This window comes from Aspergillus puulaauensis, chromosome 3, assembly GCF_016861865.1.
Source record: "Aspergillus puulaauensis MK2 DNA, chromosome 3, nearly complete sequence".
Lineage (NCBI taxonomy): Eukaryota > Fungi > Ascomycota > Eurotiomycetes > Eurotiales > Aspergillaceae > Aspergillus > Aspergillus puulaauensis.
This window is the reverse complement of record NC_054859.1, coordinates 1,698,900-1,715,626: the sequence shown is the minus strand read 5'-3', so window position 1 is coordinate 1,715,626 and position 16,727 is coordinate 1,698,900. Positions and strand designations below refer to the sequence as shown.

The window sequence follows — 16,727 nt, the reverse complement described above, 5'->3', positions numbered from 1 at the left end:
ACGCCTCCTTGCTGTCCTCGTTGTCCAGACTGTTCTTCTCTTCGTTATCTTTTTCCCCCTTGATCTCTCGCTTGTTTCACTTTGTCTCCCCGCCTCGTTATCCATGCAGTCTCTTCTCTCGCTACACCATGTCTGATAGCGCTCTTTGGCGGCGTGACGGTGCCGAGGAGTTCCTCAAGCTTATCCAAGACCCGTTCAAGTCAGCAGTATGTTCCCCAGTCATTGTCTCTAAATCAATTGTACTTTGCTGACGTTTCAGTTCCAAATCAACGCCGTCTGGGCTTCTTTGGCCACTTCTGCAGGGTTCGCCGTCGTTCTCGCTCTTCTCTTCTCTCTCTTTCGACCTCGTCATACCCTCATCTACGCCCCAAAAGTTAAACATGCCGACCGCAAACACGCCCCCCCGCCGGTTGGGAAAGGGTTTTTTTCCTGGATCCGGCCGGTCGTCCGTATCAAGGAACCCGAGCTGGTCGAGTGTATCGGCCTCGATGCTACTATCTTCGTCCGGTTCACCAAGATGTGCCGCAACATCTTCATCTTCCTTAGCATAATTGGATGCGGAGTTATGATTCCTGTGAATCTTACTCGGAGCAACAAGGTCGATGGTTCCAACGCCTTTTCAACAATGACTCCTCTGTATCTTGAAACCAATGCGATTTGGAGTCAGGTCGTCTGCGCCTGGGCTTTCAACATAATCATTGCGTACTTTTTGTGGAGGAACTACAAGGGTGTTCTGGGACTGCGGAGGAGATATTTCGAGAGCTCCGACTACCAACGCAGTCTTCATGCTCGGACTTTAATGGTGTGTCATTTTGCTACAGCTGTGAATTGAGGCTTGTCTAACCCAGTTTTCTTTTTTCAGATGACAGATATTCCCCCAGACATACGCAGCGACGAAGGGTTCTTGCGGTTGACCGACGAAATTAACCCTACTGCGGCGCTCCCTCGGACATCCGTTGGTCGGAATGTGAAGGGCATTCCGAAGCTGATTAAAGAACATGAAGAGATGGTGCGCCAGCTTGAATCCGTTCTGGCCAAATATCTCAAGAACCCGGATCGACTACCACCAAATCGCCCCACGATGCGTCCGCCTCGGAGCCTAAGAGCCGACCATGGAAGCGGCAAAGTTGATGCCATTGATTTTCTGACTGATCGCATCCAGAGGCTGGAGGAGGAGATCCGCCATGTCCGCAATTCTATTGACAAGCGCAATGCCATGTCATATGGGTTTGTCAGCTGGGACAAAATTGAACATGCCCATGCGGTAGCATACGTGGCTCGCAACAAGCATCCCCATGGCACAACTATTCGTCTAGCTCCTCGACCGAGCGATCTGATTTGGGAAAACCTTGCCCTGTCCAAGTCGGCACGGAGATGGAAGAAATTTGTTATGTTTCTTTGGGTGACTGCGTTGACCATTGTGTGGATTGCACCTAACGCTCTGATTGCCATCTTTCTTTCCAACTTGTCGAACCTGGGTCTCGTCTGGAAAGACTTTCAGACTTCGCTCAACGGCAGTCCTCGGGTTTGGGCCGCTGTTCAAGGTATCCTGGCACCCGCAGTGACGTCGCTAGTTTATCTTATCCTGCCCATCATTTTCCGCCGCTTGTCAGCCTCAACTGGTGACTCTACAAAGACTATCCGAGAACAGCACGTGCTTAGGCACCTCTACTCTTTCTTTGTATTTAACAACCTCATCGTATTTTCTCTCTTCTCAGCGGTCTGGACTTTTGTTGCGGCGGTCGTTGACTTGAAAAACAAGAACGAGGATCCTTGGCAAGCGGTTCAAGATGGGCAGTTCTACACCAAATCCGTTAGCGCCATGTGCCAGGTGTCTCCGTTCTGGGTGACATATCTTCTGCAGCGAAACATGGGTGCTGCAATTGACCTGGTGCAGCTGGTTAACCTCCTTCGGGTGTGGTTTGCCAAAACCTTCCTCTCCCCAACACCTCGACAGACCATCGAGTGGACAGCGCCGCCGGCGTTCGACTACGCCAGTTACTACAACTATTTCCTATTCTACGCAACCGTTGCCATATGCTTTGCAACCCTGCAACCTATCGTGCTCCCGGTTACTGCGTTGTATTTCGGCTTGGATGCAATGATGAAAAAGTACATGCTTATGTACGTATTTGTCACAAAAAACGAATCCGGTGGCCAATACTGGCGTGTCCTGTTCAACCGACTGGTGTTTGCGACGATTTTGTCTGATGTGATCATTGCTCTGGTAGCAAAGGCAAAAGGAACCTGGACCATGGTGTTTTGCATTGTGCCGCTCCCGTTCTTGATGCTCCTGTTCAAGTGGTACTGCATGAGGACATTTGACCACGACTGCACCTATTACAACAAGGCCAATTTGAATGATTCTGAAGCACTTGCTGTTGGCAAGTCGGTCAAGTCGTCGAAAGACCGACTTGCTTCCAGGTTTGGCCATCCAGCTTTGTACCGACAGCTAATTACGCCGATGGTGCACGCCAAGGCAGCAGACGCCCTCAAGCAGATCTACCGTGGTCGTTTGGGAGATACAGAGATCGAGGGAGAGTATTCAGACATTGTGATGGACCCAATGATGAAGTCTCAACCTGGAAAGACTATGCAGGACTCTTCGGCGCCGTTCGAGGTCGTTCCGGAGCATCATCTCGACTTCTCTTACTTCAAGGACCGTGCCGACTTCCAGGAGGAGTTCGGCGGAGGAATCTACGGCCGGCCAGAGGATCTCATGACTGAGCGCTCACAAACACCCCGGAGCACCTTGGGTGACTGGTCTCCCACCTCCTCGCGAGCGTCCTCTCCTGCCCCCTCCGTTCCAAGTCTGCCGATGCTCAAACCGGAAGATCAAGATCCGCGATTACACGATATTCATCCTGCCTTCCGCCCAACACCATTAAGGTCGGATAGTGGTCTAAGCCGAGGACTTTACCAGCACGAGAACGAAAGTGAAACCGAGCTCCTGGCTCAAGCACAAGCGCCCGCTGCAGTCCCGACCATCCAGCCGTGGCGCCCGTCAGGGTATGGTCCTGTTGACCAGGACGAACCTGCTTTTACCTCGTACGAGCATTATCGGACAAGGTGATTTTGTTTGCATTTTGAGCGATTCAATAGACTACATTCATTTATAACGCGTTGCTGTGTACGAGTATATCAGAAAACTTGGATATGTATGGGTGGTTAGGTGTTTTGGACATAATAGGATTGGTACCACACTGTATATGAATAGCGTTTGCACTAATATAGACACCTCATCTTCACATTGTTATTCACATACACCCTAGATATAGTAGATACCAGGAAACTTTCCCGAGGGCTACACAGATAGAAGCTGGGTGAATACGTCATGTGAGCCCCAGGCAGAAAGATGGTGCTTACCAATTACCAAATTAGGCCGATCGTCCCTTCCTGAACCAAAGCTCGGCCCACGGACCTCAATATTACCAGGGCAGCCTCGCAGTCCAGGACGCAGCCCTGTCGTTGCCCGCCCTGCGCTGAGTACGATGCAGCTGCCAGTCCAGATCGCATTGACAACCTATACGAGCCAACCACCTACGAGCTGAACCCCGCGCGCTATTCGTCGCTGCCTGCTACGCGACAACGCAACGAACTCAACCCGAGTCGGTAGTCTCCGACTCATCCGATCTGTCGACTCTCTCCCCCTCTGCGGTGGTTTGAGAGGAATTGGATCTATGGTCGTCATATGATTCTTCGACTACGCAAACGAACGCTAGTTTATAGATACCCCGGCTTCCACTCGCCCTCGACTCAAGAGACTGCAACTAGGATATTGGCACGAGCACGAGCGCGGGTCTAGTCGCATGATAGACTGTCCTGGATTACGAGCTATACAACTATACAACTATACCCCCCCCCAACACATACATACACACGTACATCGCAAGACGAAATGGCGTGGTACTCCATTCTCCCGTCGGAGTTGATTTACATCGAGAGCTGGGTTGTGCGGTTCTTTGTGTGTTACCCACCCATCTACATTACCTAGGTCCCTGTTCAAAGACATGAAAAACTAACCATAATATCTATTGTATAGTTATGCCTTGGCCTCGTGACGATCTTCCCCTGGATCACTCTGATCATCTTTGATATGGTGCTGTATACTTGGCGACTGTTGAAGTATTATACGCAGACGGTTGGAGGACGGGCGCAGGGCATGCAGAGGCCGAGGGCGCCGAGTTTGAATGAGCTTCCTGATCGGTATGGGCTGAGTGCTGCTCCTACCGGTAGCAATGGCGGTGGGGAGGTCAAGGAGAAGGAGAATCCGGTCGGTGGGGGTGTAGACCCGGATGGAGGTGGGGTGAAGAGGAGGGGAGGGTGGACGGGTTGAGCTGATATGGTTATTTGCATAGTTGTTTGGAAGAATCCAGGTAATATCTGCCTCCTGGGGAGGTGGTTGCGATGGTTTGTCTATAAGATGGATTTGCTTTATAGCATGCATGGCGATTCTGACTTAGGCTTGTCCTGTCGTGCTGGTTTATTGATACCCTGTGTATATTATGTCTATATTCTTGTTATGGTAGCAATACTGTTCTATGGAGTTGGGACGCTCAGAGTTTGGATCAATCGGCTAACAGTATTGATGTGAGTATACATTCCATTTCAACCAATAGACGACTTATTAAGCCTGTAGATGGAAAGTAAAGCCCAGCGTAAGATATAACTTATTAAAAATCCCATTATTATTAAGTTACTCCGTAGACAAATTGGTAAACAGTAAATGGCGCCATCCCATACTAGTTTTCGCCAATTGATATCCGAATGCAGAGCAGTAACAAGCCAACAATAAAAACCAAAAGCAAAAGTCCAAACAGCGGCGAAGCCAATGATAACCCGACATGGATAAAGTACTCCATATACGGTAAAGCAGAGAGATACTTCGGCGTATAAACTCGACCACCAGGAGAAATAAACAACGTCACCGAGTACGAAGTAGATAGGTAATGCCTAACTATTACACTTGAGGGGCCCACGCAAGACTAACGGCCGCTCTGCCGATTTGTCTGCCATGAGTCGACACAACGAACTCAATTTGGACGGGTTCCTCCATTCCAATGGTCCAAGTAACTCTCAGCGGAATGTAATAGCGAGGGATTCCCTCGATAACTTGCTGCGTTGAATTTGCCAGCGGGGTTCCCGCAAGGCTACAACCAACAACCCCAGCTTGCTCGACTCCTACTCCAATGTCAGCCTTTGGTCACGATTCGGAGGCTAGTAATTCTCTGTCGCGAACTAAAGATAAGCATAGACATAAAGTCAAGGTATAACTCACTTCCGTCAATACTCTCCGGGGGACCTTCATTATCCTGCCGCCAGCATGAGAATATCTTCACAAACTTGGTTAGGGCCTCCCCTTCTACATGGAGAAGTCCCAAATTAACGACCCCTCTGTCGCCTAACTTGAATAGCTCATCCTAAAACCAAATTAGTATACATTGCAAGCCATTCTATGTGCGTGGCAGGTAATATTAACCTGTCTAATAACCCATCGAGGGGCCCCTGGAGTCGAATATATACCCCACGCACCTGGCCTACTATCAGTATCAGGGGGAGCTACTGACTCCAGACAATAGCTTCGGATGGCCTTAACAGAAACTTGGCTTGCCCCCGCAAGGCCACGTAGGGTTGCCCCATACGCAACCATGTGCGGCCTGTCATGATTAACACCGCGTTAGACATCCTGTGGGAGCCACTGGGGTAATATTTGATACATACGTGTATGCTTGTAGCGTTACTACAGTTACATTTCCAAGAGCTTGCAATTCATGGCGAAGTTTTGTACCAATGTACCCGCACTGGGTCAACCCCCCGACAAGGAAAATTGTCTTCACATGCGGCAAGGCGTCAGTTATGGGCCCATGTAGCAGAGAAATACGTAGAGGGAGACAAACCTTGATCATCCGGCCTTGTTCCCCCGCTTCCGCACTGTTTATAGCCACTGAATTTGATGCCATCTGCAAAATTTTGTCAACCACGGGATCCATCACTCCTCTCACAAGTGTACCATTCATGTGCACTTTGCGATTCGACAGCTTCATGATGCGGGGTTCCCCGCCTGAGAACCTACGTTTCAAATTTTCAATTGCTCCCATGAATTTAGCAAATAGCTGGGGATCTTGTTGCAACCTTTTCTGGTATGCCTGGGATATTTGGGGTTCCAAATAGGAAACGAAGGAACAGTCAATTTCTGCACCGCCAAGATGTAGGCCTGGTAGCAAGGTTAACACGTAGAAAGAAACGCAAGAGTTGAAACGGAGAGGGAACATACCGACACTGGCCATTTGCTGTATAAACGCGCGGCCATGGAGTGTCGTCTGACTAGAGAATGTTGTTATGTCCTCATCAATCGTTAGAATTAAGCTCATATCTGGTTTGCACACCCACACACATACCGTCGTACCACCACCGGCATCGACTACCATGAACATTCCATGGGCCTGTATCCAAGGATATATTGGCAAAGAAGAATGAGGGAAGTGGTTAGGTCTGTAGAGTAGGACAACCTGGTGAGCTGGAAGTTCCTGCCAAATGAAACGAGCTGCCGCCTCCCCTTCAGATACCATGTATACGGCATTCCGGCCCTCTAAATTGTAACCAGCACATTCAATGGCCCTAGTCATTTTATTTCGCGCCGTTTCACTCCAAGATCCTGGAACAGAGAACCAAAATTCGATTGGCAGTGGAATATTTCCGTAGTTGTCTCGAAGAAATGACTGGATATGGTGTAGAAGGTGAGCCAAGAAGTCACAGATGATTTTCTCGCATTTCTCATTGGGTGGTAACTTAAAAAATCTGGTATTGACGGGGCTGTTGAGTAATTTGGAATGGAAACCTCCGTGATGCTGCCGCTCGTCGAGAAGGATCTTAGTCCATGAATAGCCCATACCCAGACGGACCGCTTCTTCGCCGCAATAACAGTTGCCATGGCCGTCATAGGCAATTTGAGACGGAGCAACCACTTCACCATCAAAACGGACCAAGTCGATTCTGGTCATGGCGGGCCTGGTGGGATCGTAGAGCGCAGATGTAACGCCTACCCCAAAGGCAAGTGTTCTGTTAATGCATAGGCTTTGGAACACTCAGAGGTAAGTATTGAACTTACAGGTCTTTGTGGTCCCATAATCTATTCCAACTATGAATTTTCCACCCTGAAGAGAGTTCATTTTTGAGCTCTTGAATGAGAATGCAACAGGACAAGGGCCAGCAAGACGGGGGAGGAAGATGCGGAATGGCGCTTGTCAAGCGCTCTGTAGGACCAAAGCGAAACAGGGAGGATGAGAGAATATCCTGGAGAGTAGACAATCAGCCCAAACTAATACCGGTCTGCGACCCAGCAATCCGTTTGCAAGGCATGGATTGATGTGCTTGGGTGGACCACCCAACGAAGGATGGCAAACAAAGCGCCAGCCAAACAAAGACATGGGCCACCTTCTGACTTCTCACTCACCCTCTGTCTTCCTCTCTCTTTCAACCGTCTCGCTATATGTCATTTCTTACTTTTATCCCTACAAATAACACCTGTTTGATGTATATTGGCAACTCACTTCGTTATGGTCCAAACTCGTTCTGCTCTGAAAAGAAAAGCTACGGTCATGCCTCAGCATCGCCCTGCCCCGATGGATCCAACTAGCCAGACTGGTTTTGCCAAACGGGCCAAGGAAAGGGATTTTTATAAATCATACGGCTTTGACTTTATTGTGCGGCGCCCCGACTACAGCAAACTCTTGGGGGGAGTAAGCCGGCGCATAAGAGAAGGCGGCGGCCCCGAATGGGGATTCGATGTCAAGGATTTGAAATCCTTCTACTGGCAAATGGCTAATCTTGCTGCTGCTTGGGCAGATCAGTACCTGATAACAGATGTTGGCGACTTGCCGGAGTCTGAAATCCGTCGTTTGATTAGTGCTGCCAACGGATTCTGTGTACAAATGGATTGGGAAGAATTACGGACCTTGCTCCCACCAACCGCGGCTTCGACCTTTGGCCACATCCTAGGTGAACTTCTCATCCAGTTAGACATCCACGAGCGACTCTTCCAGAACCCTTTTTGGTACATGGATGGAAAGATCGGCCCAGATGACCAGAGCGAGGACCCTCATTTCGGACGTAAACTGCAGTATCTCTTTGACCGTCTCTATCAAAGTAGGCTTTCCACTGTCCCTCAAATTTTTTGCCATCTTCCACCGTTGCTGATTTTACCACAGCCAATCCGACCTATAGCGTGCTTTGGCGAATGCAAACCCAACGCCTATGCAACTCAACCGACCACTTCACAGCCCGAGACCCGCAGTTTGGGCAATACAATGCGCAGCGCCACGAGGCAGCCGTTGCCAGTTTTGCGGATTCTCTGCTAACCAGCGAGCCCTTTTGCTTTTTACTGAAGGATGAATACCCAAGCTCGTCTCCGCAGTTGGATGAGGACAGGCGTTGCCTCCTTATTGACGTCTTCCGCAACGCAATCCGCTGCCTCATTAGGTGCGAGACGTGGACAAACGGCCAGCCCGTTTTAAGGGGAATTACAGAGCTAGGGGGTATCTTTCATGAGGAGTCAAAGACTATAACTCTCCATCCATTCTGTTTTCGACCGCGCATGGACCTTTATACGGGCAAGGATATACTTGTTGTTGCCCAGCCAGGGCTTGTGTACGTTGATAGTTGCCACGGTGATAATAGTGGTGTGATGACGGAGATCATAGAAGCAGAGGTCTTGCCTGCGTTCAGGCTGGCGGAGGGAGAGGGGAAACAGATGGAAGAAGAGGCGGCTGAGGATGCTGAGGATGCTGAAATAGCAAAGAAGCAAGACCACGGGGATGAGGAATGGACTGAGGAACAGGGGGAGTAGAGCCCGATGTAACACCGCTGCAGCAATTGAGCTTTTCGTATCTCTTTGCTTCTGTCTTTTATCTGGCCTTTCTGTTAGTAACGTTCTATGCAATCAGTATCCTAAAATATGCAACCAGAAAGCGGGCGCATCTGGGCTTTCCAGAATAGAATGAAGTCATTGCAGCTCCCTATTTCTCGGGGTCGAGCGTCGCACCTTCCTTTTCGCCATAATACTCAGAGGGACCTAACTTGGAAAGTACGATCGACTAAGGTACGGTACCTGCCTAATGGTGGTGGGCAACCCCGGGTGCCTAAGGAAGAAGTTCTGACTACCGGTGTAACAATCTATGAAATGTATATAGATATTGCGCACCATAAGCTAACAATCCCATGAGACTATACATCTACCACGCCCTACCATGACAACAGTATATCCGTCGGCAATCATGGCCAATCGGAGGACTCGCGACACCATGACGAACTGGTACGCTCCACCAGATAGATACATCTCCAACTGATAGACACGGGCCTCTTATACCCCTCTCCGCCAGAAAATGAACCATCAACCGCACACAATGCAATCTCCAGAATCAGAGCCAGCATCGTCGTTCCTCTCAAGGGCCATTCTCGCAGTCTTCTGCGCGATATTCATCTGCTTCTTCGCCATCTACATCCGAGTATGCAAACACCCCTAGCTTTGTCTAAACTGTCAAAATTTTCAAATCTAACTACTCTACAGCCTAACCGCAATGATCACCATGGATTCGAATCACTATCCAATCCAACACCCCTGGGATCGGAAACGAAAGTAGGGACAGATCAAAATGCTTCGGCATACCCTCCTATTACTCCGCTCCTAACATTCAACTGGGAATCAGCCGAGCCTCTAGTTTTTAGACCCTTCAAGCCAAAGTACCACTTGACCATGGGTGAGCCTGCCTACCTATCTAGCTTGTTATTGACATTCCCAAGACGAAACCCGAAAAAGAAGATATATAACTAACGTGAAATAACAGCAATCACCAACCTCGACCCATCAGAACTCATTCCCATGGACAGGACATACCTCTCCCGGCTAAGTCTCCGAAAACAACTACTAGCCAAGCACCCGGATATAGTTCGTGCTGTGAACATCCAACATCACGACCCGCAGAAGAATGATGAGATCCGGGACGCTATATACGAGTGGTACGCTTTCGTTATGGGAACTCACCTACCGACTCGGTACCCAACGATGTTTCGCCTCCTGCATCCATCGAAAGACAGTGATGACAACAAGGGAACACAGATCGAGTCGCTTGTCACGGGATTGAAAGTCCCCGTTGACCCTGGAGAGCTGTTGCGGTTGTTCTCTCAATCCGAGGACGATGCTATAGCAGAATCTGGGGCCTTTTGGGCGGAACCCGACAGTCAAACGAAGTATAGAAGGAGCAAAGATGGCCTCCTCCATCTCCTCGATACCCTTGGGTCTTGGGTAGACGAGGACTTTATTATCCTTCTCCCATCTCCACCCTCATCCCCAGACCAAGACCAAGAGCCAAAATACCACCTGCACGCCTACGCAACATACTTCCCCTCAGGCTTTGACACGCGCACGAAACTTTCAAAGCCGCTATCTGAAATTCATGCTCCAGTCCCGGGGTACAAGCAGAAACTGGAGAAGTCAATGGACAGGTTCTTCGACAAGCTGGAGGTTGGCAGGGCCGTTTTGCGCGTGAATTGGAGCATCATGACTAAGGGAACTGGGCTGTTTGCTGCGTTTGGTGGCTTGCATGATCATTCCTCGCCTTCTGATACCGCTTCTGCAGACACCAAAGCTGGTGAGGGAGAAGGTAGAGGCGATGGAGAGGAGATTAAAGTTGAGGGATTTGATGGGGACGAAACATATGTTCGTTGCGAGAGACAGACACTGCACCGGTTACCGAAGACGAAAGCGTTAGTTTTTGCCTTCCATACCTATTTGTATCCGATCCAGGATATTAAGGATGAGGGGCTGGGTGAGGATTTGGCGATTGCTATTGATGGCTTGAAGGAGGGAAGTGTACCAGGGATATATCCGTATAAGAGGGGGCCGTACTGGGGAGAGGCAGTGAAGGCGTTTTTGAGAGCTTAGATTATTTCATTGCATTTCATTTCTATATTCAAGCGATCTGCTTTCGCTTTTGCTTTACTGTCATAAGCCATGATACAGCGAGACGTCTACAGACGCTGAATCACCTTAATCAGATCAGCAGTCACACCCATAGCAGTCACATCGCCACCAGCACCGGCACCCTGTACGATGAGCGGGTTGCTGCCGTACCGGCGGGTGTAGAAGGAGATAATGTTGTCGCTACCCTTGAGGCCGGCAATGGCACTATCCTTATCGAACTGCTGAAGTCCAACGCGGACCTCCTTCTTCCCGACATCAATGCTCCCAACATACCGCACAACCTTGCCAGCCTTCTCGGCACCCTCCTTGATGGCCGCCAACTGGCCATCAAACTCAGGAAGCCTCGTCATGAACTCCTTGATCCCCTCAGCAGAGGAAGGCAGGCTCGCAAGCTCGCTGGGGATCAACGACTCAATCGGGAACGAGTCGGGAGCTTGCACCTCCAATCCGGCAATACGGGCAAGGATGGTCAGCTTCCGGGCAACATCCATGCCGTTCAGGTCATCTCTAGGATCAGGCTCCGTGTAGCCCAGCTCCTTAGCCTGGCTAACGACCTCGCTCCACTTCGCGCTCGAGGACCCAGACGCGGGAGCAAAGGTGTTGAACAGGAATGAGAGAGTTCCGGAGAACACACCCTCAATGCGGGTAACCTCGTCGCCTGTCGCGGTAAGGTCCTTCAATGTCGAGATCACGGGCAGACCCGCGCCAACTGTACTCTCGTGGTAAACCAATGCCTTTCCTTCATTTGCGGCAGAGAAGATCTCCTTCCACAGAGCGAGGTCCGACGAGAAACCCTTCTTGTTCGGGGTGACGACGCTGACGCCGCGGCGGAGGAAGACAGGGTACGAACTCGCGAGCGCAGGGTCGCTGGTGTTGTCGACGAGGATTGAACGGCCGGGGGCGGAGGCGAGGTACCCGGCGATCTCGTCTGGGGTGAGGGCACCGGACTTGGTGAGGGAGGGGGCTTCAATGGCCGTTTTCCACTCTGCGGCGGGAATGGCGGGGGAGTAGGACGGGGTAGGCGAGAGGAGGGTTTGGTTGGAGCGGGCGAGGAGGACGAGCTTGGGAGCGTTGGGGAGGCGCGCGAGTTGCTGCAGGAAAGCGGTTCCAACGCCGCCGACGCCTGGGGAGATTAATCGTTAGAATCATGTTCAATGTCCATCACTGCTCGGTGTCGGCGGGGTATGTTGATTTGTATAATGGGCCTTGTAACTTACCGATGATACCAAGGTAGACTGGAGCAGACATTCTGGTGCAATTCCCGGATTATTTACTCTTCAATTAAAAAAGAGATACTAAAAACAGCGACAGGATGAGAAAGAAAGAAGTTGTAGAAATTCATGACTCCGACCATCGGATACAGTCCCGTCATTGATCGTGGGGTAACTAACAGCTGAGTCATCATTCGACCGACACCGCAAAAGGAAAGAAAGATGAGGCGCTATCTAGCAGCTCTCCAACATCCAATCCTACATCAAACAATAATAACTAACCCACAATGTCCAACCCAGGACTATATGGCCAAAAGCCCCAAAAGCAATCCACATCCGATGCCCCCTCCTCATCAAACCTCGCCTTCACAACAACCCTCTCTTCTCTAATCGCCTCCGGCACCAGCGACAAAGACTCCTCGCGCCACGGCCGCACTCGACCCTCCAAATACTCCAAATCAGATATCTTCGCCCGCCCCAACAAGGGCGCCCAGAAGCGTGCAGCTGCCGATCTCCGCGATGACGACGACACAGCCGTCCGCCAGGTCCACCAGTCCTCGAAGGACATAGGGTCGGTGGACACCGCGACACTGCACCGCTCAAAGCGGCGGATGGAGGAGAAGGCACGGCAGTACGATGATCTGAAAAAGGGGCTTTATCTCGCGGCCGGCAGTGAAAGTGATGATGATGACGATCATGGGCCGAGCGCAGACGCATATCTATCGCGTCTGCGCCGGAAGGAGAAAGAGGGTCTGGTTGATTTTGATAAGAAGTGGGCTGATGCGGAGCGGGAAAAGGGTTCGGACGATGATACTGATTCGAGCTTTGAGCACACCGATGACGACGGCGATAATGCGTCGGTTGTTTCATATGAGGATGAGCTTGGGCGGACGAGGCGCGGGACGAGGAAGGAGGCTGCGCAGGCCGCGAGGTTGAAGAATGAAGCGGGTGAGAAGGAGCAGGAGAAGGAGCGCTGGCGGCCTTCGCGGCCGGAGAATCTGATCTACGGGGCTACGGTGCAGAGCGAGGCGTTCCAGCAGACGGATATAGCTGCGGAGCAGATGGCTTATCTTTCGAAGCGGAGGGATCGGTCGCCGACGCCGGACGAGGTGCATTATGATGCCGATGCGGAGGTGAGGAATCGGGGGACGGGGTTCTATGCGTTTTCGAAGGATGAGGAGGTAAGGAAGACGCAGATGGAGGAGCTTTTGAACGCTAGGGTGGAAACGGAGAGAGAGCGGGATGCTAGGCAGGAGAGACGGGTTGAGAGAGAGCGAGTGAAGGATGAGAGGAGAAAGGAGATAGACAAGTTGCGCGCGAAGAGGCGTGCGGAGACGTTTTTGTCTGGTTTGGGAGAGATAGGTGTTTCGGGATAGCTTTTTTTTTTTTTGGTTGCATCAACTGGCGCTCGGTTTGGTAAAGTCCATTTGAGATACCCATTATGTTGGCAGGTTACTTTTATTCTAGATCTAATATTGCAACTACATACTAACAAACACTCGAACCCCGCTCATGCCCGTCCCTATAATTCATTGCGCCATGCTAAGCCAAGCCAAGCCATGAACTTGTAAATCGAAGAGTAAAAATGCTGAGACTCGCTCAAATCAAACAACAGCATAGAAGCCGTATCAGTCGTAGACGCGTAAATCATAAGTCATGTCATGCTTCTGCAGGGTATGCCAGGCCCTGATTAGTCTTTCTCTTCTGTCGTAGAAGTAACCATCGCTGCCGAAATTTGAAACAAACAAAACAATATATTAGGGTCGTGATGTAGGTAAATTAGATGCGTTCGCTGGCGAGATCTGCCATGGTAATTCTAAATCCGTCGGCATCTACTTCACGTTAGCGGAAGCCGGAATCAAGGAGATGCGTGAAAATTACCATCGCGGCTTGTAAACTTCAATAAATGCCCGCCCCTCGGTGTTATTGGAGGTGTATACTCTGGGAATGTAAATATGGTTTGGCGGAGCTCGCGCAGCAGAATAATTTTTGGATCCGGCCTTTGAAGCCACCGGGGATCGAGGATTTGGTCCGTTATAAAGGCAGTCCAGACTGGTGATCTATATATTTTTGTGAGCACTTGTCAATCGTGACCCTGCCCGAATGCTTACCTCTTCATCTCGCCTTTGTGTACTGAGGCTTGAAGTCGTATTACTCCGGTGACCTTATCCCGGTACACGCGCAAGGCGTGAATGAAGCCATCGTCCAGTATTGGTCTGCAAAGTTAGCTTCATGCACTCAAAAGGGGCTACAGTGGGATGTCTTACGACCCGAAAATCTCTTCTTCCTGATCGAGCTCAAAGTCACGGATCTGAGCCACAGGCTTGCCTGAGTCTTGGGAGCGGAGCGCCAAGAACGTGCAGAAGAAAAGGACCATGACTATGCATATCAGCGCTGTTGTCAAGAACTCCCAGTTTAAGTACATACCTTCAAGTGTAGTGAATTTGAGGTTCGCCCATACTACCAATTCAGAACCGCTCTTACGCCGTCGGCACAATTGGAGGCATGACGGGCCGTGCCGGACGATCTCCAGTAAATTCAAGGGCAGGCAGTAATACTCCCTAGATGCACTGCATACTATGCGCGCGCGGTGGTCCGCTTCGCGAACGTAAAAAAGTACACGAAAATTGCCAAAGGACCTATGCAGTCAATTAATTAGCCCATTATAAAGAAGAAAGCAAAAGAGCGTCCTCACAATTCAATGACCTTTCCGTAGCCTTCTGCGTCAAGCCAATCATACAAGTCCGGGCGAGGATCCCCGTAGCATACGGAACTACCACAACTATTAGCAAAGACTTTTCCGTAAGGAATCCGCAATTCTTACTTCTCTCCCCTGTTCGGAACTCGGGTGTTTCCACGCGGTTGAAAAAACACCTGTGCCGCCCAGTGCTCGTTCAATGCATTAGAACCTAATGAATGGCTAGTGGCCGAGCTAGTCACAGGCGAGCCGGGGACACCAGGGACCAGAGGGAGTGTGTCAAAAAACGATCCTGAGGATGGCGATGTAGGCGTTGGCGACAGATGGGGCGGCCGGGCACGCTCGTAGGACCTCTTGGTGCGAGGTTTGCGGTCACTCACTGGACTTCCAGGTGCGGTGCTGTTGCTGCTAGAGGAGGATGCTGAGCTCATGGACAGTGTACCAAATCGCCTTACGAGACGGCTATCCTGCTGCACTAATAGATCCTTGAATCCTTCACGGAGACGAGACATGAGAAAGAGGTCGGGGCCTGCTCTGCGGATAGACACATGTTTGGTTAGCTCAAGCTAAGGCGACTGATGGCTGAGGTCAATGTGAGAGCACGCACTCCCTTATCAATTCCTCCAATTCCTTCATAAAGGATTTATATTTAGTTAATCGGTTCGTCAACGTCTCGCCTGACTCGTCTAGGAAAAACCTGGTCATACTCTCCCAGGTCCGTTGATGTGCGGTTCGACTAGAGCTTTTCTGGCCCCCAAGTCTGCCAAAGAATTCGACGATGTCATCGAGAGTGTACTGCAAGCTGGCGCTCACCAGTTCCACATCTGACCGGGCGACGTTGAAGATTGTTCCGTAATGGCGGTGTCGTGACAGGTCCTCTAGTGCTTTAAGGGATGAGCTTATCGTGTAGAGATCGGCGATAATGATGGTGATTGCGGTGGCATTTTCTGGGACATGATCACGAAAGCGCCGGAAGCCAGCGGCAACATCTTCTGCGACAGTGGCAGGAACGCTCAGCGCCATTGTGAGGTCGTGTATGAAAGGCCATGCAAGGTCGTGGAGGAGATCGGCTCGTTATATACGGTGTAGGGGACGGAGGAGAAAATGCGGAGAAACGGTGAGCGGGAGAGGAGCCAACTGTCAACGGGGACAAGCAAACAGGACGGCCGAAAAGATAAAGAAACGGCACACGGATAATAAATCCTTGCTCTGGTATTATATAGGACAAAGAGCGGGAGAAAAGCAGCAGAAAAAAAAAAAAAGAGTCACGGTGAGGGGCAGCTCTCGGGGTAGCTCAGAAGCGCACAGTCGGAGGAGGAATAATAATATTCTTGCAGGAGTCAGAAAGTGCGGTGCTATCGGGATCATCCCTCGTATGCATATTGATCGTGTTCTCTCCGAAACGGCGAGAAGGAAGAACTCCACCAGAGTCGGCCAGGGAGAACGAAGACGGGACTTAAAAGAACAGGCCCATTCGAGTCACCCGCCCACCCGCGCAGAACAAGAAGACGGAGAGCTGCAAGGTGGGGTCAAGAAAGTCAAGAACAGGCTTAGACATGCGGCTCTCGAGACAGATTCGGGATAAACCTGGCGTTGACGGAGGGAGGGTTGACGTGGTCGCGTCTAATTAGCCTTGAAGAACGAGCGGTGGTGAGGGTGTAACCCCGCTGCATGTATAATGCTGCTGTTAACGCCATCACCTGACGCTGTCATGGATTTATGCGAACGCGAAGGCTGATTCTGAAACATCTCTACCTTTCGAAGATTCTTCACCTATCAATGCTTAAAACAGATTGTCTTGCCAATCTACAATAAGCCTGTCTACTGCTTGTCAGATCGA

The 16,727-nt window shown here is 50.6% G+C and overlaps 8 protein-coding genes across 8 annotated transcripts; 5 read left to right on the top strand and 3 right to left on the bottom strand.

Moving 5' to 3' along the window:
- Positions 1 to 128: 128 nt before the first annotated feature.
- On the top strand, positions 129 to 3,073 carry APUU_30684A (putative DUF221 domain protein; the record flags this gene model as incomplete). Its single annotated transcript, XM_041701804.1, has 3 exons — positions 129 to 206; positions 260 to 802; positions 863 to 3,073. The coding sequence occupies 3 exons, from the start codon at positions 129 to 131 to the stop codon at positions 3,071 to 3,073; spliced, it is 2,832 nt and encodes a 943-aa protein (XP_041554653.1).
- An 825-nt stretch (positions 3,074 to 3,898) lies between these two features.
- Positions 3,899 to 4,336, top strand: APUU_30683A (uncharacterized protein; the record flags this gene model as incomplete). Its single annotated transcript, XM_041701803.1, has 2 exons — positions 3,899 to 3,964; positions 4,043 to 4,336. 2 exons carry the CDS (start codon positions 3,899 to 3,901, stop codon positions 4,334 to 4,336), a joined length of 360 nt encoding a protein of 119 aa, XP_041554652.1.
- Positions 4,337 to 4,960: 624 nt separating this feature from the next.
- APUU_30682S (Hsp70 family protein) lies at positions 4,961 to 7,169 on the bottom strand (the record flags this gene model as incomplete). The annotated part of the gene is made up of 9 exons (XM_041701802.1): positions 4,961 to 5,181; positions 5,279 to 5,420; positions 5,480 to 5,657; positions 5,722 to 5,831; positions 5,898 to 5,960; positions 6,003 to 6,022; positions 6,074 to 6,214; positions 6,275 to 7,039; positions 7,109 to 7,169. The coding sequence occupies 9 exons, from the start codon at positions 7,167 to 7,169 to the stop codon at positions 4,961 to 4,963; spliced, it is 1,701 nt and encodes a 566-aa protein (XP_041554651.1).
- Positions 7,170 to 7,556: 387 nt separating this feature from the next.
- APUU_30681A (uncharacterized protein) lies at positions 7,557 to 8,845 on the top strand (the record flags this gene model as incomplete). The annotated part of the gene is made up of 2 exons (XM_041701801.1): positions 7,557 to 8,145; positions 8,208 to 8,845. 2 exons carry the CDS (start codon positions 7,557 to 7,559, stop codon positions 8,843 to 8,845), a joined length of 1,227 nt encoding a protein of 408 aa, XP_041554650.1.
- A 906-nt stretch (positions 8,846 to 9,751) lies between these two features.
- Positions 9,752 to 10,939, top strand: APUU_30680A (heme-dependent oxidative N-demethylase family protein; the record flags this gene model as incomplete). The annotated part of the gene is made up of 2 exons (XM_041701800.1): positions 9,752 to 9,755; positions 9,843 to 10,939. 2 exons carry the CDS (start codon positions 9,752 to 9,754, stop codon positions 10,937 to 10,939), a joined length of 1,101 nt encoding a protein of 366 aa, XP_041554649.1.
- Positions 10,940 to 11,025: 86 nt separating this feature from the next.
- Positions 11,026 to 12,226, bottom strand: APUU_30679S (homoserine dehydrogenase; the record flags this gene model as incomplete). Its single annotated transcript, XM_041701799.1, has 2 exons — positions 11,026 to 12,101; positions 12,196 to 12,226. 2 exons carry the CDS (start codon positions 12,224 to 12,226, stop codon positions 11,026 to 11,028), a joined length of 1,107 nt encoding a protein of 368 aa, XP_041554648.1.
- Positions 12,227 to 12,476: 250 nt separating this feature from the next.
- On the top strand, positions 12,477 to 13,565 carry APUU_30678A (CCDC174 family protein; the record flags this gene model as incomplete). Its single annotated transcript, XM_041701798.1, has 1 exon — positions 12,477 to 13,565. One exon carries the CDS (start codon positions 12,477 to 12,479, stop codon positions 13,563 to 13,565), a length of 1,089 nt encoding a protein of 362 aa, XP_041554647.1.
- Positions 13,566 to 13,968: 403 nt separating this feature from the next.
- Positions 13,969 to 15,910, bottom strand: APUU_30677S (uncharacterized protein; the record flags this gene model as incomplete). The annotated part of the gene is made up of 8 exons (XM_041701797.1): positions 13,969 to 14,021; positions 14,071 to 14,249; positions 14,301 to 14,405; positions 14,457 to 14,568; positions 14,617 to 14,828; positions 14,885 to 14,962; positions 15,014 to 15,421; positions 15,495 to 15,910. The coding sequence occupies 8 exons, from the start codon at positions 15,908 to 15,910 to the stop codon at positions 13,969 to 13,971; spliced, it is 1,563 nt and encodes a 520-aa protein (XP_041554646.1).
- Between the last annotated feature and the right edge of the window lie 817 nt (positions 15,911 to 16,727).